Raw genomic sequence first — 26,986 nt, forward strand, 5'->3', positions numbered from 1 at the left:
CTCTCTCTCTCTCTCTCTCTCTCTCTCTCTCTCTCTCTCTCTCTCTCTCTCTCTCTCTCTCTCTCTCTCTGCAGCAGTCGGACGGTGCCTACTCGGGCCACTCCAGCAGCAACACCCTGTCCAGCACGGCCTCCAGCAGCGGGGGCCACAGCGACAGCGACAAGTGGTACGAGCTGGGGGCCGGTGGGGGACCCGAGCAGCAGGCCGACACGGAGCCCAACGGCCTCGGGGGAGGGGGCTACCTGCAGGGGGCCTCAGCCGACAGCGGCATCGACACCAGCTCCTCCTACGGGGCCCCGCACCACGGCAGCGCCACCTCCCTGCTGCCCCCCGGGGGACGGGTGACCTCTCCCTGGCACAGCCCCACCGAGGGGGGCCGGAGGATGCTGGAGAGGTCCCCCGCTGCCGCCGAGTCCCCGGGACCTCCCGAGGAGAGGAGAGGCCTGGAGGCGACGGGCCGGAGCCCACCTACCCACTTCCTGGTCAGGGACGCCAGCACCTACAGTCTGAGTGACACGGCGTCACACTCCAGGTGTGGATATTGCATATTACATAAAGCCTTAAGCAATGACCCAATTCCCCAAATAATACGACCTCATAATAATGACATATGCTTCGTCATTAGTCAGGCCAGTCTTTTCAATGACGCGTGTGATATATGTCCCGACTTGCATTACTCAAACTGTTATTCCTGGGCCAAGAGAAACACATGATAGCTCGCCTCCCCGTAAATAAGCCTTTCCTGAATAACAGCCACAAGCTCCCCTTATCTTTCCACATGCACTTACTTTACTCAGTCCGTTCAGGGAATGTGTAACATGTGTCCAACATTTCATAGTGGAACTGATCTCTGGAGCCACAAGAAATCCTATAGCCTTAGTTTCCCCTCTAATAGAGCTGCACCACAAGTTATTCCTTTTATCAAAGCAATAAAGCTGAATTTACACTCAGAGAGACAGAGAGAGAGAGAGCTCAGCAGGTAAAGGACCTTGCTCATCTGGACCTGAACTGCTACTGTAACATAACTGTCCTTCTATAATAAACTCATGGTTGTCCACTAGAATAGGCTATACTTATGTCCCCTTTCTTCTCTCGTCCTGTACACTCTGAAATTGTCTTTCATCTAACGTGTATTTACCAACTAGCGAGTAAGCTAACTCCACCATGATCAAATGTACTGTTATTCTATTTCAAACCTATTTCACATGAATTGGCCACCCAGAACTGGCTAATATTTTTTTTTTAAACATGGATGGGGTTAATGAGTTTGTATCACAGGCTTAGTTCTGGGAGAGGTAGGTGGTACATTGAATCCATGATGTGATTGTGAACAAACATGCAGTGTGCACACACACACATACACACACATGGTGGATTACATTAAAACTAGGGATGTCCGATATTATCGGCATACCGATATTATCGGCCGATATTGGCATTAAAATGTGATATAGGAAATTATCTGTATCGGTTTTCCAAAAAGATATATATAATATATATATATTTTTTTTATTTAACCTTTATTTATCCAGGCAAGCAAGTAAGAACACATTCAGATTTTTTTATTGTCAAAAGTATGCATAATGTTGTGTTAATTCCACGACAATAGATATGTAATGTTAATTACCTGAAATTATTCTGTTTTTTGGGGGGGGGAAACCCTGCATATATCGATATCGGTTGATATCGGTATCGGAAATGAAGAGTTGGACAATATCGGTATCGGTAAAAAAGCCAATATCGAACATCCCTAATTAAAACATTACATTACTTTCAGAACCATGTCGATGTCAGCATTGGCAATCAGTTGCAGCACTGATATAAACTAAAACGTGTTATTTAAATTTTGTTATTGATGCATCAACGTTATCATTCACCCACCCTCCCTTCTCCACCTCTTCTCTCCCTCTTCACCTCTTCTCTCCTTCTCCACCTCTTCTCTCCCTCTTCTCCACCTCTTTTCCACCTCTTCTCTCCCTCTTCTCCACCTCTTCTCTCCCTCTTCTCCTTCTCCACCTCTTCTCCTCTTCTCCACCTCTTTTCCACCTCTTCTCCTTCTCCATCTCTTCTCCTCTTCTCCACCTCTTCTCCTCTTCTCCACCTCTTCTCCCCTTCTCCATCTTCTCCTCTTCTCCACCTCTTCTCTTTTCTCCCTCTTCTCCACCTCTTCTCTCCCTCTTCTCCACCTCTTCTCCTTTTCTCTCCCTCTTCTCCTCTTCTCCACCTCTTCTCTCCATCTTCTCCACCTCTTCTCCACCTATTCTCTCCCTCTTCTCTTCCTCTTCTCCATATCTTCTCCACCTCTTCTCCATCTCTTCTCCACCTCTTCTCCTCTTCTCTCCCTCTTCTCCACCTCTTCTCCACCTCTTCTCTCCCTCTTCTCCATCTCTTCTCTCTCTCTTCTCCTCTCCCTCTTCTACACCTCTTCTCCATCTCTTCTCCACCTCTTCTCCTCCTCTTCTCCACCTCTTCTCTCCCTCTTCTCCACCTCTTCTCCATCTCTTCTCCACCTCTTCTCTCCCTCTTCTCCATCTCTTCTCTCTCTCTTCTCCTCTTCTCTCCCTCTTATACACCTCTTCTCCATCTCTTCTCCACCTCTTCTCCTCTTCCCCATCTCTTCTCCACCTCTTCTCTTCCACCTCTTCTCTTCTCTCCTTCTTCTCTCCTCCTCTTCTCTCCCTCTTCTCCACCTCTTCTCCTCTTCTCTCCCTCGTCTCTCCTCCTCTTCTCCTCCTCTCCCACAGCTCCAGGCACTCTGGCCACAGTTCTCCCCGTGAGGACTCCTCCTCCTCCTCCTCCTCAGCCACCTCCCCGTCCTCCCAGACCTCTGTGTCCCCGTCCTCCCAGACCTCCGTGTCTCCGGGGCCCAAGACCTTCTATCCCCGCCAGGGAGCTCAGTCCAAGTATCTGATAGGCTGGAGGAAGCCTGGCTCCACCATTAACTCTGTCGACTTTGGAGACACTCGCAAGTAAGGCTGCAGGACCACCGGCATTAGACTGTGATCATTAGACAAAAGATGGGTAAAATTCACAATACTTGTCCGCCATCGTGTGGCTGAAGGAAATATTACACCAAGCATGTCATCCTGGAGAGAAAGGTTTACACAGTATTGGACTGCATTTATATATCTCACATTCACCCCATTCACTCACACATTCACACACTGATGGCGGAGGCAACCATACAAGGTGCCAACTGCTCATCGGGAGCAGTTGAGGGGTAGACACACGGAATCGAAGGAGCCGGAATCGAACCGGGAACCTTTTCGATTACCAGACGACCGTTCTACCTCCTGAGCCACTGTCAGCCCCCATCAATAACTATAAGATATGAAGGGTTTGCATATTTACACATCTACAGTAAGACCATGTGAGGCACTTATGATGTAAATGATGTCCCCTCTGCCGCTCACCTCCGGCTCGTGTACCTGTTATTTGTGTGTGCACCATGTTAGGAAGTCTCCCGAAGAGGCAGAGCGAGACGTTGTTCCGGCCCCAGCGCCCAGGCCGTCCCTGAGGGACATGCACTCTCCCCAACAACAAGCCACGTCCACCATGGAGCAGGATGTGAAGAGGCACGCCGCGCCCGCCACCCCACCGCCACCACGCAGACACAAGGAGAAGGTACCGCCCGGCTAGCCTAGTTTAGCTTCCTTAGTTATTCTTTTTTTTGTGTGAGTTTTAATGAGAATAAAGATTCTAAATGAGTCAAAATGCTGATCAATGATGTCTCTGGCGGATCCCAAGCGTTGCCTTCTTCTCTTGACCCTCCAATCATACCTCAGCTTCCACTATAGCGGCACCAAAGAGGCTTGATATAGGAAGAGAGAAGACGGGGGGAAATGAATAGGAGGCGATGTCCTCACTGAAACCTCAACATGTCAAGATGTCATTCATGTCATTAGAGAAACTAGACTGTGCAAGTCAGTTAATCAACTGCTTAAATATCAAGAATGTCAATTTCAATATTGTAAATAAAATATTTTCTCAATTTGATTTAAAAACTAGCCAAATCGTTTACCCTCGTTTTTTGTAAATCGTCAGAAAAGGTATACAGTACACCCAAAATATAACACAAATCCCTGAGAAAAATAAGGTCCACTGAATGACATTCCCAGTTTAAAATGTTAGTATGTTTCTAAGATCCTAAACATGGCAAATCTGTTGCTCAATCAAATAAGCCTCCTCTACTTTTACTGGTATAAGCAATTTTACGTCTCATACCATTCGTTGTGTAGATTCTCTCATCTGCTTATTTTCCCAGAGCTTGGAGTAGCTAGAGAGTTCCATGTTCCTTCTCGTCTCTGACCACCGTCTGTCTTGTTTTTTACTCGTTCTGCGCCTTTGTTTTCTATGGAGAGCACTTGGATTTTCAGCCGCGGAGTCTGTGGACAGTTGGGACCAATGTGATTGGTCCGTTCTGTAGAGCACTTGTGTACGTTTGTTAGACTTGCTAGCAAAGGAAACAATCCATCCTAGATGTCTTACAGCCATGTGGCAACATCACATTCATCCATTGTCATGTAACAGGTGTTTTAGGGCAGCGGTTCTCAACAGGGGTGCCGCGGAGAGCTGCCAGGGGTGCCGCGAGATGCCTGGGAATGTTTCTTTAAAAATATAGAATGACAACTATTTAACTAAACAAATAGTCTATCTAGTGCTTCATGTGTATACAATAATTGCCTAATCTAATAACATGAACTAAAAAAGAAATCGATCAAAATGTCTTGCTCTTGACTTAGAATAATAACTTCACCAACTTAACGTCCGCGGGAGGCGTCATTACTTTTACCATTTCCAGAGCAGTCGCATTCGTGTGACATCACGGGTCCTATGTCCGTTATCAAGGAAATGCCAAGCGGCTATCGTCAATCGTCGTCATTGAAAATTGATAATAATCACTAAATGCATTCAGTGCTGGATCTAATCAAATGGATTTATCGAGACACATTATGGAAAGTTCAAGACCGGACCGCGTCTATTTGAAACCCAAACGGTACATGCTTCCGCGTTCGCGTTTTCGCGACCGGACCGCACAGCTTCTGAAAAGTGCTAATTACACGCTTCCGACGGCGATGGTCTACTCACCAAGTGCAGAACACGTGAGTGTATCAGACGCTGTGTTATGATTATTATGATACAAAATGTGAATGAATGAATGAATATATCATCTGATGCCACCTGGAGAGCTCGTTTCGGTGAAGTTCCCCTGGAAACATATTGGTCAGAGTGTGGTGCTGAGTACCAAGTAACTCACGATGCAGCACTTAAGGTGTTGATACCATTCAGCACCACATATTTGTGTGAAGCTGGCTTTTCATCCATGACAGCTCTGAAAACAAAATATAGGGCCAAGTTGAGCCTTGAGGATGACATGCGTGTTGCCTTGTCATCGATCTCCCCATGTATTGACCGTATTATTAGCCAGCAGCAGCAGCAGACCTCGCACTGAGCTAGAAATGTCCACAAGTGCTTATTTTCTGTATTTATTTATATTTTTTGAGAAATGGTAACTTGGTGATCCTTTGATTTTTGAGAAATGGTCACACTAGTTATTTTTTTTGGAAAACAGTGCAGCTGCAACAGATAGCACGTTAGTGATCCTTTTCTGTATTAAAAAAAATTGTCACACTATTGCTATATTTATTTATACATTTAGACTTGAAACGCCTGCTAATAATGCATTATATAGCCTGCATATACACGCAAATGTGTTTCCCGGTTGCAATGGGTTAAATAAATGTTATTTTGAAAGCAAGCACTTTTGTCATCATTGTAGCAAAAAAGACAGGACCGGAAAAGTCTTTATCGTATGTAGGGGTGCCCTGGAATATTTTATTGGACACAGGGGTGCCTTGGCAGCAGAAAGGTTGAGAACCCCTGTTTTAGGGGACGTTACTCCACAGAGTTCAATCCATTTTTCAATCCATTTATTCGAAATATAGTTTTTTTATTCTTAACACTTTGAGTGCAAACAACGAGAAATCTCGTTGTTCTCCGCCATGCGTTGAGTGCCAACGACGTAATCGTTATTGCTTTTATTAGCGATATCCATTCATTTTTCATCAAGCCAGCCTCACGTTATCATTGGGACTGGCTCTGACCTCGAATCGTCTCCCGGGTGGTAATGCACCCATTGGATTGGACTCAATGGAAATGCATGGGGGGAAAAAAACCCGGATTCTACATTTTACTTCTCAGGCATGTAACCCGAGACGATTGCATTCATTGGGGACCCTCAGAGCAGCGTGGAATATGTGTTTCGAGGTTGGATCGTTGGATCAATAAACGCGATTGATATTTGGAATGGCGATCAGGAATTGGAATAATCTTTTTGCAGAACATCTGATGTGAGGTAAGGAATCTTTATTACCAGTCTTGGGGTAATCAGATGTTTTTTTCACATATTCCACAACGTGTCCCCTACTGTATGTGTGTACTGTATGTGTGTATATGACGTTAGCGCTGATCAGGTCATAGATAATAGATTTTTCAGCCCGCTTCTCTAGCGTGCATAAGTACACATACTATTGATAATCTAGCGTTTATTTGAAAACTATTCATAAATCAGCCGGAAAATGACAACGTGTTGTGTGTATTCCAGTAAATGGCTATTTCCGCAGAATCTTAAATTTTTTCTTTTTTTAGAAATGTCCAAAAACGTCCGTTTTTCAAAACGGTATATAAAACGGAAATGTACAGATGAAAAAACAATCCGTTTTGTACATGTTGACTGCAAGCAAGTCATTGATAAGCGACGGGCGTATTAGACACATAGGACATAGCCATAATATAGAATATAGAAATAGCTCAGCGAAAATCATGAAATATCGGAAAATCAGTCCCAAAAGGCTGGCATTCAAGCGATAAATCGTGCGCCCCCTGCTGGCACTCAATGTGTTAAGAAATGAAATGGTGGAATTCTCCAATCACAACTGTTGCTTCCCTCAGCAACAGCTGTGATTGGAGGATCATGAAAAGAGGACGGGACTTGAGACAAGTACATTCTGAGTGCATTAGCCTCAGTGGCAGGTTAATAAAAAGGTTTTATTTTGATCTTGTTAATTCAGATGTTTACTGTGAGCGATCTGTAGTGCCGAATTTCCCTCGGGATAAATAAAGTATTTCTATTCTATTCTAGATTCATTAATACAGTTGAGTTGAGTTGATGGAGCTCAAGTTATGACACATCCCATTAACCCTTATACCCCTCCCATAATAACCCTTTACTCATTAACCCATATACCACTCCCCTCACCACCACTCATAACAACCCCTTACCCATGAACTCATTCAGCGCCAGGGGTCGCTGTCTACCTTCTGGCTAGAACGCCATTGCTTTAATCAACCGTTTTGAATATGAGTATAGTTTTGGTGATTCTTAGTAATCCCAGGAAAAGACGTGATAATAGCGTTTTAGTGGAATCCACTTATCACATTGTAATTTTTCGCCTGATTATCAAATCATCCTGAAATCAACGCTAGATTATCGTTATTATCCTTCCTCATGCAAGAATGAAATGGTAGAAAGCACGACACAGCAGTCTACACACACAGCTTCGATCGCGGGAGAAAGAAATATCAGATCAATGCAAGATTTGATATAGTGTTCTTACCTTGTCTCTGATGCAAAAGAAATAATCCAATTATCTGATCGCCATTCCATATACTGCTCACGGAGGTCCGTCCCACGTTGTCCGGCATTACATATGAAGGGGGGGGGGGGGGGGGGGGGGCATCATGATGTATCGTTGTAAACGCTCGTCCTGCCGGAGTATTTAAACCCCGCCCGCACAGCTCAGATCGACCCAGAAAAGAAACTACATCATTTCTAATGGAGTGCAATACCGGCTGGAAGGCGTAGGTGGCAGTATTTGCCCTTTTGCAAGCTCAGACCCATTCCCAATGATAACATCAGGCTGGATGGATGAAAAATGAATGGATATAGCTAATAAAAGAAATAACGATTAAAACCTGACTTTTCTCGTGATTGGCGCTGAACGGTTGGCGAGTTAACCCGACTTTTCTCGTGACTGGCGCAGAATTAGTTAACCCTTATACCCCTCCCATAATAACCCCTTACCCATTAACCCTTATACCCAGGGACCGAAACTAAAGCCCACCGCCCGCCAGGGGCGGTCTGTTTTTACCTTTGGCGCATGACACTTAGAGGGCTGCCCGCCGTGTGGCGTGTAGTGGGTGTAGACGTGTAGTTCATAAGCAGGCCCCTAAAAATATTTGTATGCGAACGGTAAAAATCAATTACGCGCACGCTGTGCGAATACAGATTATAGCCTCTCGTCTTTTTTTTCCTCCGCTGCGAGATCGTTAAAAAACTACAAGTCCCACATTGCACTCAAGCCAACGGTCCAATCACAGTAGAGTGAAGTGACTGGTTTCATGGGAAATAAAGCAAATGACCAATCGGAAGCTCTCATTTTTCTTGTTTACTTCCTGAAACTCCGCGATCAGGGCTCTCGTTTTCCGAGACACCAACTTATTATAGTCTCTCTTACCAATAGCAATAGATTTTAGAACACCTAGATTTATCGATAGCAATAGTAATATAACGTTAATGCAACAAAACGAATGCCTTGCTTTGTTAATCATAACGTTGATGCAGTAGCGTATGTCGGTGTGTTGGCTGTAACGGACATGACAATAACATAACGTGTACACATTAAAATTGCGATAATCTATTCTAACATTTTCAAATCGATGCAGTTGAATTTCCCCCTTAGGATCGATGCATTGTTACACCCCTACACCAAAGTCACTGGCCTACTGTGTATCTGTGTGTATAATAACTTGGCTAGCGTTATCAACAGCAGAGGTGGGCAATGGGTCCAGCTGCAGCACCGGAGTGCAAGCGATGTGATGTAATTGGCAGACTCGACTGTCAATCAATGGTCTACCTGACACGCAAACTCAAACAATGTTTCTGTACTGGAGGTGTGATTGATTGATTGATTGAAAACTTTATTAACAGATTGCAGAATGGGTACAATACAGTACAGCTCAATACACACAATTGTTAAGGGGATGCAGACCAGAGAAAGACTTTCGTCTTGTTTACATCAGGGTCCCCCATTTCAATTAATCAGGAAAGTGTACAGTAGGAAAGTGTACAGTATTTCAATAGGCAACCCTGAAAGGATTATTTTTCTAGAAGAGCAACACAGCCAAAACAGACAGTGGAGCTGTTTGCAGATAGCAAGCATTTTGACTTATTGCGTGGTGGCGATGTCTCGCAGATAATACAACTACAAGTATGATTATATAATATATATTTTATTTAAAAAAAAATTGTATATATAAAATATATATTGGCAGGTAAGAAATATGCTTGGCGGGTAGACTCTTCCCATCTACCCGCCACTGGCCGGTGAGTCAAAAAGTTAATTTCGCTCCCTGCTTATACCCCTCCCCACCACTCATAATAACCCCTTACCCATTAACCCTTATACCCCTCCCCTCACCACCACTCATAATAACCCCTTACTCATTAACACTTATACCCCTCCCATAATAACCCCTTACCCATTAACCCATATACCTCTCCCATAATAACCACTGCCATTCTTTTTTTTTATATGTTCTTTGTCAATTTGCCTGGTTAAATAAAGTAGTTTTTTCCTATCAGTCCTCTTCCTTGGCGGGCCAGCCAGCCGGCCATCGTCGCTCCCTCCATCGCACCTTGTCGGACGAGAGCATCTACCGGGGCCAGCGTCTGCCCTCCCTCGGCGCCACGCTGGTGGAAGACTCCCTGGGAGCCGACGTGCTCTTTAGCTGCTCCACCGTGCCGCGCTCCCCCACCCCCCGCGGGGCGCCCCTCCGACGGCCCTCCTACAAGCTGGGGGTCAAACTGCACGGTAAGGGAGGTGGCGGCTTGGGCTGTGGATGTCGACCTGCCGTATGGGTGTGTTTTTAGTTGGTGATTTGTCTAAATGATGGAGGGGACGCATTTCATCATTCGTAAAACGTATGTTTAAAGGCCTGAACCCTGATCCAAGCATAAATGGTAAATAGCTGCTTTTTTATATAGCACTTTTATCCAAAGCGCTTTACAATTTGTTACTCACATTTTACCCATTCACTCACACATTCACACACCGACGGCGGAGGCAACCATGCAAGGTGCCAACCTGCTCATCGGGAGCAATTAGGGGTTAAGTGTCTTGCTCAAGGACACATCGACACGCTGCTCAGGAGGAGCGGGAATCGAACCGGGAACCTCCGGATTGCCAGACGACTGCTCTACCTCCCGAGCCACTGTCGCCCCATAAACCCATAAACACATGGGTAGCCCCACCGACGAACAAAAAAAATTATATATATAGGCATATGATAATTATGAGTTTTAAACTGTATGCTGTATTTTGGTGGGCTGTAATAGATTTGTTTACATTGGTAATGTTTGTAAACATTGGAGTAACACTTTAAAAAAAGAAATGTATTCATGACTGGGTAAGATATATCTACAAACTCTGTACGTGAATATACCCCACATTAATATGGTCAAAACCATTCAGAATTAAGGATCACAATCTGATTGCATAAGAGGGGAGGCATTTCAATCCATCCAAAAAGCACTGTTTTTTTAGATACTGGAAGTAGACATTTTCAGAATTTGTTAGCGATACAATGCTAATGGAAGTCAATGGAACCGTAAGAAGTTTCTGAAAAATCACACGTGGGACCTTCCTATTAAGTTCCTAAAGGTTGCAGCTAGAGATGTCCGATATTATCGGCCGACCGATATTGGCATTAAAATGTAATATCGGAAATTATCTGTATCAGTTTACATTTATTTAACCTTTATTTACCCAGGCAAGCAAGTAAGAACAAATTCTTATTTTTATTTATTGTCAAAGGTATGCATAATGTTGTGTTAATTCCACGACAAGAGATATGTAATGTTAATTACCTGAAATTATTCCGTTTTTTGGGGGAGGAAACCCTGCATATATCGGTATTGGTTGATACCGGTATCGGAAATTAAGAGTTGGACAATATCGGTATATCGGATATCGGTAAAAAAGACAATATCGAACATCCCTAGCAGCTATTGTGAATTGAACTTTGAGACACTGGTGCCAGGGCTTTTTGGATTAACTGAAATGACTCCTAGTGACAGTGGTTCTCAACTTGGGAGTCTGGACGCCCAACGGAGTTGCAAGATGATTTTTGGGGGTCGCAAAAAGATATACAAACACAACAGTATACTTATAATTGTTGGTATAGATGTTTATATATTTGAAATTAAATAGCCTAATTAATAGGACATTAATTAAAAGTTCACCATCCAAGCTTGACTATGTAGGGGGTCATGAACAGGCATCCTTCTGTTTTTAGGGGTTGTGAACCAAAAAGGTTGAGAACCACTTCTAGTAGAATGTGGATGTACTGTAGTAGAAACAGATGGACAGCATGAGTGTGTGAGAACAGTGTTTACTATCTGGGGCCCTTGCATGACATCAATGATCTGGTCCTGCCTGGAGCTCTGGCTATGTATCTGCTGCCCTCTTGTGGCTGGAAGTATCAAGTGTCAAACCAGAAATTTGAGGGAGTTTTCTCTGTGCTTAGAATATTAGATAGAACATAATGCTATTATTATATCATCTAATGTAATATAAATAATCTATGGCTGTCGCAGGGAGGAGTCGGACTGTGATCGCAGACGTTACTGTAGCCTTTTAGTTTAGTAGGCCTTGTGTTGTGTATGTGACAAATAAACCTCTTGAATCCTGTCATATATTCAATCAGTTTCAGTAACTACAGAACACATAATAGACAACTCACTTGTTGATGTAGTTGTGGTCCGGCCGTCTGCACAGCACATTCCATGATAAAAAAAAGTATCCATTTAGTTAGATAGATGATAGATCCAACACTGTCTACAGTATCTCGTGATTATCTCTCAGACTCCTGTTCTGATACGACCGCAGCAGGCGCCGGCACGGTCACCGGGCGTTGTCAGAGATAGTCCCCACCGCAGCAGCACCAGCAGCAAGTCAACAAGTCACAGGTTACAACGTGGGTCAAGTTTGATTTGTGCCGTGCGTGCAGGCTGCAGCGCCGCCGCGCTCTGAATGGTAATTGCAAGAATAGCATGCATGTTGCCATAATACGTGTGTGAATTAGTGCGCAAATCATTAATCATACATCCAAAATAGCATACGTTTATTATTATACACGATGATGATACAGAAAATTACAGAAAAATGAGAAATGCATGGCAAAAGTAGCATTTATTTTCAGTAATTTAGAGACCCCCCAAAAAATCACATCATGTTTTCAGGGGAGCTGATATCTGATCTAAGGGAGCCATGGCTGCCCCAGCTCCCCCGTGGATCGCACCCTGCCTACAACCACACTATTCCCCATCCCCATCATCCTCCATCTACACTATACTACTGTATATACCCCACACACTATTCATCGTGTGTATTTCAGCTATTCTACCTAGATTCCATCCCTAACCAATCCCTAATCAATCTGCATGGTGATTGATTGAATGAAAATTGTATTAACAGATTGCAGAATGGGTACAATACAGTACGGCTCAATACACACAATTGTTAAGTGGATGCAGACCAGAGAAAGACTTTCGTCTTGTTTACATCAGGGTCCCCCATTTTCAATTCATAATAAATTGTAAGTAAGGGTGCAACTTGCTCCGTGCAATCCATTCTTTGTGGATCTAGCCCCTAGTCACACTCATCAGGACCTCATACAGCAAATCCTGACGGCTACTGGAGCGAAAAGACCTCAGGCTCGCCAACACTGACGACGAGTCACAACAGATCACCACCCTCCCCACCCGAGCATGCTCCACCCACCTCAGCGCCACCAGCACAGCCACCATCTCAACAGTGTATACACCCAGACCGTTCATAGTCCTCCTGCTGACCGCCACACCCCTCCCTGGGACCACCACTCCAAACCCTGTCACCCCAGTCTCCGGATCCTTCGACCAATCTGTATAGACCGCCTTATAGTCCCCATAAGACTCACGCACCAGTCCCTCACAGGCGCTCACCAAATCCACCCTCTCCTCTGACCTCTTCAATTCCAGCAGCCACCAATCCACCACAGGCCACTCTAACATCCAAGGAGCCATGGCTGGATACACCACCGAGGGGCTTATACTTAGACCCCCCCACTCCAAACTCTACCGCCACTTCCTGCCCCACCCGGCCAAAGTTATTCTTTTTACCCTTCCCATTCTCCCAGCAGTCCCTAAGAACCCCCTTAGTCGGGTGAGAGTCACCATGTCCCTGCAGACTCGCCCAGTAATTAGCCATTAACTGCCCTCTCCTTATCTCCAGGGGCATCTCCCACATCGCCACCTGAAGTGCCTGCACTGGAGTAGACTTGACGGCCCCGCTACATATCCTCAAAGCCTGAGCCTGAAGCACATCCACCTTACTCAGATGCGACTGGGCCGCCGACCCATGAGCCAAGCACCCGTAGTCTCTTCAGTAATATACTCATTCTCTCTAGGAGACCTGTCTGCATCGGACACGTCATTGGTCGAACTGGTCGAGCGTCATAGAGGGCCCCTCCCCCAGGAGCTGTTGCCCCTCCCACCCTCGGAGAGGGATAATCCCCTGGACTGGACACACCTGGTGGACGTGGCCAACACCTTCGAGAGTGAGAGAAACACACACACACACACACACACACACACACACACACACACACACACACACACACACACACACACTACATTATCAGAATTAGAAACACTTAATTGTATCATAAGATACGATGAATTTGTCTTCAGTGCATAAAAACCGTAGACTTGAAGACTAGAATAGAATAAAGCATTATGTATATATTGATAGATGTATTGATTCATTATTTCTAACACGTCATGTAGTTTGCAGCATGACAATCCAGATGCACACACATGCCTCTCTGAGCTTTTGACCTTTTGGGTTTTCCTCCTCCCTCCAGGCCAGAGAGGTTTCATGTTCGGGGACTCGAACCACCGAGGCAGCGGAGCCTCCAGTCCCCAGCAGCCACACCTGGAGCTACAGCCTGCCCCACTGTCCAGACCGTCGTCAAGGTAACACACGCACACACACACACACACACATGGAGCTGCAGCCAGCCCCGCTGTCCAGACCGTTGTCTAGGTCAGGGGCAGTGGCGAATCCTTATGGAAGGCAACGGAAGCCATGCCTCCCTAATATTAAAATATGAATTAATATCAAATATGAAATATGAAAAAAAAAAAAAAAAAAAAAAAAATTATATAGTTTACATTCTTTTTCATCTGTGCATCTGTGTTATAATTATTATTTTTTTTTTTAGTGTTTTTTAGTGTCTCCCTCTTCTCCTTCTCACTCCCTCTAACACACTGTCAGCCTCACTATGCTCACTGCAGCAGGAGAGGAGGCAGATGGTAGGTCTCTTTCTCCAGGCTTCCAGCATTATAGAGTCCAAATCCGATCCTAGCCAATCAGATTCAAGCTGACTGCCACACCCTAAAAGTTTAAAACGGGGCTGAGAGGAAAACACTCAGCATATTTTCCCCTCTGCACTCTGAACATTGTATTAACCCGTAACTGTTCCCACGGGCCGAATATTGCCCCGATCCTCGCGAGATTAAATCCACGGGGACCTCTCGGCGTGCCGAGGCTTTTCCTAAATCACTTCCATCATCGAAAACGAGGGGAAAAGGTCGGCTCGCGACCCTGAAAATGTTGCGTGATTTTAAAAACGCTGTATTAAGTGAGCCTATTATGGGATCCACGCGAGCTTTCTATCGTGGAAACATCTGGGCGTCCCGCAACCTTTACTCATTCACATGTAGCCCCTAAAATGCTTAGAAAAGGAAAACAGAAAGCGTGGAATAAACTCGCCGAAACGGAAAAGTGTCTCGAGTATTAATGACCCTGATGTAAACAAGACAAACGTCTTTCTCTGGTCTGCATCCCCTTATACAATTGTGTGTATTGAGCCGTACTGTATTGTACCCATTCTGCAATCTGTTAAATAAATAAAAAGAAAGTTTGACTGGCCGCCGAGCCATACTGTAGTGTACATGGTGACTGCTTGACTTAAAAAAAAAAAAAAAAAATATATATATATTAATAAAAATATTAAATAATTTTTTTTTTAATAATTTTTTTTTGGCTTCCCCTGTTATTTTACCCACACGACGCCACTGGTCAGGGGTTCCCAAAGTCGGGGTCACGACCCCCAGTTGGGTCGCGAGCCGCCGCGTGGGGGGGGGGGGGGGGGGGGGTCGCCAGATGATTAAAAAATAATAATAATAATCCAAAAAATAAATAAAAAAAATGTATGCAAAATGTAATTTAGAAGCAGGCCAGGCCAGTGTTTCTAGTTGCACCAGCGCAATAGTTAGATAACTGCAACTCACACAAGTTGGAGAACTATCTCTCTCTCTCTCTCTTGCTCTCACACACACACAAGGGAGCCGCATGTGATTGGTGGAGGCGGGACCCTTACAAAAAACTGCTAATCTTTGACACATAATGCCTGTAATAATCCCCCCCAGAAAAATCTACTTTGCATTTGATATATTGCAAATATATGCCATCACACACACTGGCATTTAAAGGGTTAGAATTATAAAATGAATATGTGGTGTTATGATCAGGGCTGAAGTTGAATAAGATTGTATTTTTTATCAATTACAAAAAAACTGAAAATCCATAAAAATCTGTGTTGTTGCTAATCATACATATGCTAGCCTGTTTTTTAACAATCATTTGTGATGCCATCACAAACATCATCATCATTAGGTGGCTTCTTCGTTCCGAAGGTTGCCTATCACTCTCCAACCCATTCTGTCCCCACTTCTTCTCTCCAACTCCGTGACTCCGCCTCTCACTCCGCTCCAATCACAGACGTCGTCTACCCAGCCTCTTCTTGGTCTTCCACTTCCTCTCTTTCCATCCACCTTCCCCATCACCACCTTCTTTAACATCTCCCCGCTGGATCCTCTCAGAACATGCCCGCACAACTCCATTTCCATACATTTCCATTTATAAAAAAAAAAAAAAATATGATTATAATTTTTTTTTTTTTTTTTTTTACCTCCTATAATAGTGGGGGTCGTGGCTCTCTGACACCGTTATTTGGGGGTCGCGGCCTGAAACGTTTGGGAACCCCTGGTCTAGGTCAGGGGTTCCCAAACTTTTCAGGCCACGACCCCCAAATAACGGTGTCAGAGAGCGACCCCCACTATTATAGGAGGTACAAAAAATTATAATAATATATATATATATATATATATTTTTTTTTTATAAATGGAAATGTATGGTTGAAACATGCAAACGTTGAAACGCACACACACTAATAAGCATTGGAGGCTTTTAACCAAGGCCGGACTGGGGAAATCATTCAGGCCAGTAAATATAGTGCAAAATATAGCCCCAGTCAGGCCACTTTTTAAGCAGGGGGTCTGGGGGTCCCCCACCAGGAAATGTTTTGACTTCATTTCCTGCATTCTGGTGCAGGAATTTGTTTATTTGTACCCTTTAAATGCCAGTGTTTGTGATGGCATCACAAATTATTGTAAAAAAACAGGCTAGCATGTATGATTAGCAACAACACAGATTTTTATGGATTTTCAGTTTTTTTGTAATTGATAAAAAATACAATCTTATTCAACTTCAGCCCTGATGATAACACCACATATTCATTTTATAATTCTAACCCTTTAAATGCCAGTGTGTGTGATGGCATATATTTGCAATATATCAAATGCAAAGTAGTTTTTTCTGGGGGGATTATTACAGGCATTATGTGTCAATGATTAGCAGTTTTTTGTAAGGGTCCCGCCTCCACCAATCACATGCGGCTCCCTTGTGTGTGTGTGAGAGCAAGAGAGAGAGAGAGAGATAGTTCTCCAACTTGTGTGAGTTGCAGTGATCTCCTGGTTGTTCCCCACATAGGTTATCTAACTATTGCGCTGGTGCAACTAGAAACACTGGCCTGGCCTGCTTCTAAGTTCAGTGGCCTGACTGCATAAAAAAAAAAAAATATGTTTTTTTTTTTTTTTGTAAATCATCTGGCGACATCCCCCCCCCCCCGCGGCGGCTCGCGACCCCGACTTTGGGAACCCCTGGTCTAGGTGACACACACACACACACACACACACACACACACACACACACACACACACACATGAAGCTGCAGCCAGCCCCACTGTCCAGACCGTTGTCTAGGACCAGGTGACACACACACACACACACACACACACACACACACACACACACACACACACACACATGAAGCTGCAGCCAGCCCTGCTGTCCAGACCGTCGTCAAGGTCAACGTATAGCACATTTAACACCAACCGAAGTTGCACCAAAGTGCTTTACAATATAAAAACAGAGAAATACTAAAAATACAAAATACAGTATACACAAAATCAAAAGCTACAATACAACACTTTGACTGCCATGAAACGTGTTTAGACGTCATTGCTGGCCATGCTCAAGTTGCCGGAGGACGCTGTACAGCGTCCTTATATCAATATTTAAAAAATCTGCGCATCGGATTCATATGTCCCCTCCGCTGGCCTGAGATCCACCAGCAGGACCCACTGAGCTCTCTGGCGGTTCAGGAGCGCCATCTGGTGGCCGATCGGCGCAATCGCTTAACAGGATGTGCCATAGAGGTTGTGCTAGACGTCCGTAGTACTTCCGGGCACTCGCTATAGGTCCCGGGACTCTGGCTCGTCACGCTACACAGTGATCGATTGCCAATAACTCGATAAACAACATGATTTGGACGTATATACCATTATACAAGCTGGAGATGGACCGGGTAAATTTACATCCCATAATGATAAGACTTCTACTCTACGATGATCGCCCAACGGCGCGCGGAGACTGGGGTGAGTTTCAGCGTGTAACGTTACCGTCTTCGATACTAACTGCTATTATCAACATTTGAATGAATGAATGAATGAAAACTTTATTTAACAGATTGCAGAATGGGTACAATACAGTACGGCTCAATACATACAATTGTTAAGGGGATGCAGACCTGAGAAAGACGTTTGTCTTGTTTCCATCAGGGTCCCCCATTTTCAATTCATATAGACATATATGACATACATGACATACAGATAGTCAGTACTGCTACATCTATACATTTATGACATACCAGATTTGCAAATACAGTACTGTTTGTGATACAGAAGGAGTCAAGAAAAGGGAGTATATACATTTGACGTAGAAACTGTACATTGGAGGAGGTTGGGTGGGGGGGGTTGGGTACATTGGGATATTGACAACCATACTGGGTAATTTACATTGGAGGTGGTTGGGGGGGGGGGGGGGGCCGGGGGGCACACTGTATAAACAAGTAACACTGTACATTGAGGGGGGGGGGGGGAGGAGACACTGTACAAACAAACACAATTGTACATTGAACTATTGACAAAACCATACTAGGTAAATGACTGTACATTGGAGGGGGTTGGGTTAGGATATTTACAGGGGCCAGTGTTGAATTGCAGTCTCCCGTAGGTGTCCCTTGAGAGAGGTTTTGAAAGTGGGTAGTGATCCACATTCCTTTACAGCTTTGGGTAGGGCGTTCCACATTGATGTGGCATAATTGCGAAACGTGTTTAGTCCCTTATTTGAGCCGAATCTGGGTTTAACATGATTTGTGGAGCTCCCTCTGGTGTTGTGATCGTGGTATTCACTGACCTTTGGGAAGTATTTTGACATGTACATGGGTACCTTGGTCGTGTAGTGTATCTTGTAGACCAGGCCCATTGCAAGTTGTTGTACTCTGTCGTCTACTCTAAGCCATCCTAGGTTGTCAAAGTGGGCAGGGGTGAGGTGGGTTCTAGGAGTAAGGTCAAGCAGTAGTCTGACCAGTTTGTTTTGAGATGTTTGTAATTTTGTTTTTAGCGCCTTTGAGGTGCTTTGGTACCATGAGGTGCAAGCATAGTCGTAGTACCCCTGAATGAGTGCTCCTGCCAGAGTCTTCAGGGTGTTCTTGTTTACCAGAGAGGAGATCCGGTACAAGAATCGAGTTCGTTGGTTGACTTTTTTTATTACATTGGATGCCATTTTGTCACAGGAGAGATTAGCCTCTAGGATGGAACCCAGGTAGGTAATTTCATCTTTCCTTGTGACAATATTGTCACCCACTGTAACTGAGAAGCCGTCGGTCTTGCTGAGTTTGTTATTTGAACCGAAGAGAATGGACTCTGTTTTGCCCATGTGTAATGGTAGTTTGTTATCAGCGAGCCATATGCAGATTCTGCCTAGTTCCGAGCTGAGGGTTTTTTCAACCTGTAACTTGTTCTTGTCAGAGACCAGCAGGGCTGAGTCGTCCGCAAACAGGAACAAGTTGCAGTCACAAGCTGACGACATGTCATTTGCATAAATTAGGAACAGTAGCGGTCCTAGTATGCTTCCTTGTGGAACACCACAGCTCACTGTGAGGGGGGGGGATAGGGTACCGTTTACCTCCACCATCTGTTCCCTCCCCTCAAGGTAGGATTGCATCCAGCTCACTGATAGACTATCAAAACCAATTGCTTTTAGCTTTGACCCACATTAGATGATTGGTATAACGCTGCCCACGGAATTATAAACGCCCCCTAGCCCATCCGGTCAACATCAGATGACGTGTAGTAACTTCTAGAAGTACGTCTAGTTGGAATTTTTTATATCGCGCTGATTGCCATAAAACTGTATTGCATCATCAATATAATGCATTTGGGGCTATATATCACGTTCTGGAGAAAGCTGCAGAAAGAGATGAAAACATACTTATACATTAGACCATACTTTACTATGAATATGTGAATGAAAAAGTTTAACGTTGCTACACAATGAACAATACATATAGGACTTTGAATGGGCCCTAATAATGGCAATGTAGCAATAGAATTTAAAAAGTTATAGCCATGCAAAGAAGGGGTACTTCTCCATAGACAAATAGAGCCGGCAACCTATGGTATATCATGAATTTAACCCAAGGCAACCAAAGTGTTAAAGGAAAACTCCAACATTTTGGGAAATTAGCTTATTTGCCATCTACCCTGGAGTTAGACAAGAAGATGCTATACCTTTTTCTTCTCTGTGCATGCAGTAGGAGTAGGAAGACGTTGGGAACTAGGCTAATGGAGGAACCTACTTCCAGTGACTGACGCTAAGCTAGGCTAACGGTGCGTGTCTTCCTACTCCTACTGCATGCACAGAGAAGAAAAAGTGTATGTATCTTCTTGTCTAACTCCAGGGTAGATGCCAAATAAGCTAATTTCCCAAAATGTTGGAGTTTTTCTTTAAAACAATCACGACAGGACCGGGGATGTATGGCTTACCAAGCCTCAAAAATCCAATGAAAACAGGTGAGTCTTCAGCTGTGCTTTAAAAGATCTCTAGGGTCTGGGCAGACCTAATTTGCAGTGGAAGACTGTTCCACAATTTAGGCGCAATTTTAGTAGAAAAAGGGGGTAACCACTGCGCTCAGACAGGTGCGTAGTCCAACATTAATTAAGTTGCAAAAAAAAGGAGGTAGGGACCGCACTCGGAATATCGTTGTTTTTATTTTCAAGTTGTTAAAGGGCACAAAACGTTTTCAGCACACTGATGAAGGCCGGATGGCTGAAAACGTTTTGTTCCCTTTAACAACTTGAAAATAAAAACAACGATATTCCGAGTGCGGTCCCTACCTCCTTTTTTTTACAATTTAGGGGCAGCCACAGCAAAACCCTGGTCGCCTTTTGTTTTTAACCTAGACCTTGGGACATCTAAAAGTAATTTATTTAATGACCTCAGTGCTCTAGCTGGGGTGCAAACATGGAGAAGTTCAGCTAGGTACTGAGGGGCCAGACCATCCAATGCCTTGAACACAAACATCCCAATTTTAAAATCAATCCTGAAGCGAACAGGGAGCCAGTGCAGGGAAGCCAGCACTGGTTTGATGTGTTCACGCTTCTTTGTGCCAGTCAAGAGGCGTGCAGCAGCGTTCTGCACTAGCTGCAGGCGTCGCAGGGAGAGCTGGTCTAGACCCACATAGGGCATTGCCGTAATCCAGCCTCGATGCAATGAAGGCATGGATAACCCTCTCCAGGGCCCTCATTTATCAACAATTCTTAGAAAGTGTGTGTACGCACAGAAAAATCGGGATTTATCAAATGTGCGTACACAGGTTCTACGCACACTCCGTGTTGATAAATACCATTTGTTCTACGCTCCGCACTCGTGCACGATTTTAAGTATTTGCATATAGCACTGCCCGTAATTAACCATATACGGTAATGGAACACCCCCATGAAATGTGGAAAAGTGGACTAAGCCGAGCGAAGCGTGGTATGGGAGAAATATGCGACAGGCTGACAGACATGTACACCACACGTACGGTGATGTCGGATATGATATCTATTAACCATTGCTGCCTGGGCAGCGCAAACACTAATAAAGACTGTGCTGGAATATGACTGCCTTTTCCCGTTTCATTCGATTAATACCCAGGGATTAAAGTTCTCCTCAATTTTATTCCAAATCGCGATGGATTTTCCGTAAATTTTCTACCTGCATATGATTTGTAGAGGCATACAATCTATTTTGATGTCGGTATTAGGTAGCCTATATAAACAATAATACGAGAGCATATACAAGATCAATGAATCTCACTGCCATGTATGATGTAGCCTACGCCATGTGTAGCCTGCCTATATGTGATCAATACAAACTTGAACTTGAATTCCATCATCATATTTATATGTTGTGTCTGTCCACTATGTTTGTTACTTTGTTATTCCCCCCCCCCAATCTATGTAAAGCGACCTTGGGTCTCTTGAAAGGCGCTATATAAAATGAAGCTATTATTATTATTATTATTATTATTATTATTATTATTATTATTATTATTATTATTATTATTATTATTATTATTATTATTATCACGTCTGTGCGGGAGCTCACAAATAGACTGTTAGTCTCAGTGAAGTTTCAACGGAGGTCATCTATTCTAACCAACAAATTGAAGTAGAAAGCATTTCGTTGTGACCAATCTTATTTCGAAACATGACACACAAAATAATAGTATTTCGCTTTTTATTTGAAACAATATTTAATCGCGTTTGGAGGTGGGTGTTCTGCATCTGCCCCCCCCCCCCGTGCCAAACAAGCAGGCCAACCTCTTGTTCGCACGTGAGCCCGTTATAATTACACTACTGTCGCTATTTTACAATGAACTATAATGAATTACGGTTCATACAGAACACGCGCCAGTGTTGGAAGTAATGCACGGAAGCTTATTTCCGCGTTGTAATAATAATATTCTACCACCGGGCACCAGGTACGCACAGTCGGAGCTGTGCGTAGAAGATATACGCACAAAGTCAAGCACACGTTCAAATTGATAAGTCACACACTTTGCTTAGAAATGATCGTACGCACGGGTTACGCACATATCTGTGCGTAGCACCATTGATAAATGAGGGCCCAGGTCATTGGGAGAGAGGTAGGGCTTCACTTTGGTCAAGAGCCACAACTGATAAAAGGAGCCTTTAACTACAGACCCAATTTGTCTGTCAAATTTTAAATCACTATCAAAAGTGACACCAAGGCTTTTGATAAAAGAGCATTTTTTGGCATTGAGGGCAGCAGAGTTTTTTTTTAAACAGTCCAGATGCCCAAACACAATAACCTCTGTCTTACCGTCATTAACACTTTCAGCGCCAGCCATTTTATCCATCCTCGTAGTCAATGGGCCACGCTTTAAAAGATAGGGATTTTCACTGTGCATCACGATGTTTGCAGAGCTATATCTATATTCTATATTATAGCTATGGAGACAATACTACGGCTCATTTGACAGTCACTATCTCTCGTCCAACATGTAAAAAAGAGTAAATTTTTTCATGTATATGTTTGCGTGTTATCCTGTGGTGAATATTGTATAGTTTCAGAGTGATCCTGGCTAATTCCTGGAAGCTGTGTTATGGAGCGATATGTGAATTTTGCTAAAGGCATTCGCGTTGCTCGCTTGGACACGTTACTATTTCCAAATCAAAGGTATATAATAGGTATTATGTATGTTGTATCGCGATTTCCAGTATTGATGTCCATCGGGTCCCTGACATGAACTGGCACAAAATATGCATGAAGTGTGCTGAACACACTGTGTAAATGCTCCGTATCCCTCTCTCTCCCTCTCTCTCTATCTCTCTCTCTCTCCCTCTCGCCCGCTCGTTCTCTGCTCTCTCTCTGTCGGCTCCCGCGCCACGTCAACCCGTTTGAGGAAGTGTCAGTATTTCCACTCGCTCTGTTGTTGAGCGAATTGTTGATTGTGGGCGGTGACTACAACCAGTGCCTTATTCACGTCAGCGAGCGAGTCAAATCAGAATGGCTTAGTTCAGTGAGGGAGGATCTCGTGAACTCGAGACTGGACTGATGAGCCAAAATGAGAATTAGAGACACAGACCCCATTGATACAACCCCACATTGCTAGAAAACAATGCTAAACACTGGAAAAGGCCATTTATAAGACATCGGACCTTTAATCAAAAGAAGATTCCTTGCAGCAGTATTAAAAAGTTAAATAAAATAGACAATTTTGAATGAAATAGGATTGTGACAATTGTATTACAAAAAAATATGTCTTATCACATTGTAATTTGTACTGGAAAACCACACTGTCAAAAATGCATTACTATTTTGGGCATTTCGCCCAGCCCCCTAACACACAGCCCTAACACACAGCTCACACAACCTAACACACAGCCCTAACACACAGTACACACAGCCTAACACACAGCCCTAACACACAGTACACACAACCTAACACACAGCCCTAACACACAGCACACACAACCTAACACACAGCCCTAACACACAGCACACACAACCTAACACACAGCCCTAACACACAGCACACACAACCTAACACACAGCACACACAACTCACAACGTCTAGTATTTGCGTCTTCCCATTCGCTGTACTTTGGTATTTTGGTATATAGTGCAAAACTACTCTTGTAAGCCAATGGTGCGACCTGTCTTACAGTGTTGTAAAATGTAAATGGTGCCTGACAAATGTAAATTAATTGTGTTTGTCCACAGTGAGGGTCACATAGGCCTGGAGAGGAAAGTGACCAAGCTGGAAACTATGGTCAAGATGCTGCAGGAAGACTTGAAGAAGGTGAGAGAGAGAGAGAACACACACTCACACATGATCATCTACCATCTACCAATCTCCAGACACCTCATTCACTCCAGACTTTACCAGAGGGAGCATGTTCTCAAAGCTCCTTTGAAGAGTCTGTAGAAGCTGAGTGCTGCCGAGTGGTTTGCATACTAAGCTGCAGCTTCGTGAGGCAGGAGAGAGTTAGTGTTGTTATTGTTCATGAATCAGCAGTTTAGCTGTGTCTCTCGGGGCGTTTCAGCTCCCTCTCTCCTCCCGTTAGTGACTTCTCGTTGCTGACTCAGTTTTGCCATCACTCCGACTAGTGTTTATCCCCAAAAGTACATTGCAGGTCATCTTTCTCGCCATCTCTTATCTCACTCTCCCTCCCTCCTCTCCTTTCAGTATTTTCTCCTCGTCTATCCCACTCATCTATACCCTCTCAGGGACTGGCAGTCCTTCCACGTTATCGTGTATCCCCTTTCAGTGGCAGCGTATTGTTGCGATGATATCGGTATACACATTTCTGTTATAAAATGAATGACATTTCAACAGGCACACTCAAATATCTCGCAAAATGAGAGAGAAAAGAAGAGAAAGAATCCATGATGTTAATTTCTTCTACCAGACACCACTGTTTAGAACTGGGTACAGGTAGAATCACTATTGTGTTATATCGAGTTGGTGATCGAGAGTGTGGGACGATGTGAAAATGTTGTAGATTATTACTTTAACCCTTTCACTACCGCACTACAGAAGATTACCCCTTTCACTACCACACTACAGTGAAAGGGTTAACCGTCTGTAGTGTGGTTGTGAAAGGGTTAACCCCTTTGCCGTGTGGCAGTGAAGGGGTTAACCTTATATATCGTCACGGTGAAAGGGTTAACCATTTGGTGGTGTGGTTAGTGGAAGGGTTAATGAAGCCCTCCTGTGATCCACCAGGAGCGGGAGGAGAAGGCGCGGCTGCAGACCCAGATCAAGAGGCTGTGGGATGACAACCAGCGGCTACAGGAGGAGTCCCAGACTTCTGCCACCAAGCTCAAGAAGTTCACAGAGTGGGTCTTCAACACCATCGACATGAACTGACATGCACACACACACGCACGCACACACACACACACACACAAGCTCAGAATGACGGAGGACGAGAGACGGTATTGAAAGTCGTGCCGATGAAAAAGAGAATTATCTAAAATTCTAGAAGAAACAATGATCTTAAGTCCAGAGCTCCTCCGCTGGCGGGGCTTAAACTGAAGGATTAGTTCCCACCTCCTCTGCAGTCTCCCCCAGACCACAGTCCCTCAGTGACACTACTCAGGATGGGTCCTCTAGAACGGAGGACTCCATGATGACGTTTGTTCAGATAATGAAGCATTGACCTCCCGCTATCTACCCTCAGCCAGGCCCGACACACCTCCCGCTATCTACCCTCGCCAGGCCCGACACACCTGCCGCTATCTACCCTCAGCCAGGCCCGACACACCTGCCGCTATCTACCCTCGCCAGGTCCGACACACCTCCCGCTATCTACCCTCAGCCAGGCCCGACACACCTCCCGCTATCTACCCTCAGCCAGGCCCGACACACCTCCCACTATCTACCCTCAGCCAGGCCAGACACACCTCCCGCTATCTACCCTCAGCCAGGCCCGACACACCTCCCGCTATCTACCCTCGCCAGGCCCGACACACCTGCCGCTATCTACCCTCGCCAGGCCCGACACACCTCCCGCTATCTACCCTCAGCCAGGCCCGACACACCTGCCACTATCTACCCTCAGCCAGGCCAGACACACCTGCTACTATCTACTCTCGCCAGGCCAGACACACCTGCTACTATCTACCCTCAGCCAGGCCCAACACACCTCCCGCTATCTACTCTCGCCAGGCCAAACACACCTCCCGCTATCTACCCTCAGCCAGGCCCGACACACCTCCCGCTATCTACCCTCAGCCAGGCCAGACACACCTGCCACTATCTACTCTCAGCCAGGCCCGACACACCTGCCACTATCTACCCTCAGCCAGGCCCGACACACCTGCCACTATCTACCCTCAGCCAGGCCCGACACACCTCCCGCTATCTACCCTCAGCCAGGCCCGACACACCTCCCGCTATCTACCCTCAGCCAGGCCCGACACACCTGCCACTATCTACCTTCAGCCAGGCCCGACACACCTGCTACTATCTACCCTCGCCAGGCCCGACACACCTGCCACTATCTACCCTCAGCCAGGCCCGACACACCTGCTACTATCTACCCTCAGCCAGGCCCGACACACCTGCCACTATCTACCCTCGCCAGGCCCAACACACCTGTCTCTGTCCACCCTCGTCGAGTTACAGAGACCTGGAAGGATCTCTCCCTCTCTTTATATTCACTCTCAATGGATGTGCTTCTCTTTTTTTAGGGCATTTTCAGCTTTTTATTATGGACAGGACAGTCAGAGAGGAAATTGGGTGACGAGATGAGGGAGGACATGCAACACATGTCCTGGGCCGGATTCGAACCCAGGACGTTGCGATCACGCAGTATGCGTCTTAACGTGGTGCGCCCCGATGCACTTCTCTTTTAAGCACAAGCTGGAGGTCTGGATCCCTCCAACTGAAATTAAACAATGACACTGTTCCCTGTGTTCCGCACCACTTCTCCATCCATGACCTGTGACTCATTAAGTCAAAGTCACGCAGGTGGATTGAGGAAGGAGGTATTTTAACCCCCCCCGCCCCCCACCAGACCATTAAAATGATGAACAGCTCTGCCAGCCTTGTCCCCATCTGCTCCCTGTAACACACACATGCACACGCACACACACAGACCACGTTCCGTTCTATTCAACAT

The 26,986-nt window shown here is 45.0% G+C and overlaps 1 protein-coding gene across 1 annotated transcript in view; it reads left to right on the plus strand.

Moving 5' to 3' along the window:
• sipa1l1 (signal-induced proliferation-associated 1 like 1) overlaps positions 1–26,041 on the plus strand; it is a gene marked incomplete at its 5' end in the record, with an annotated part of 105,439 nt that extends 79,398 nt beyond the window's left edge. Inside the window, 8 exons of the mRNA XM_084314215.1 lie at positions 78–532; positions 2,745–2,969; positions 3,456–3,624; positions 9,644–9,872; positions 13,507–13,677; positions 13,963–14,074; positions 24,081–24,159; positions 25,087–26,041. Coding sequence (XP_084170341.1) covers positions 78–532; positions 2,745–2,969; positions 3,456–3,624; positions 9,644–9,872; positions 13,507–13,677; positions 13,963–14,074; positions 24,081–24,159; positions 25,087–25,230 — 1,584 coding nt within the window. The 3' untranslated portion in view covers positions 25,231–26,041. The remainder of the gene's footprint in view (positions 1–77; positions 533–2,744; positions 2,970–3,455; positions 3,625–9,643; positions 9,873–13,506; positions 13,678–13,962; positions 14,075–24,080; positions 24,160–25,086) is intronic.
• Positions 26,042–26,986: the final 945 nt, after the last annotated feature.

Source organism: Notolepis coatsorum (genome assembly GCF_963971535.1).
Source record: "Notolepis coatsorum genome assembly, chromosome: 5".
NCBI classification, from domain to species: domain Eukaryota; kingdom Metazoa; phylum Chordata; class Actinopteri; order Aulopiformes; family Paralepididae; genus Notolepis; species Notolepis coatsorum.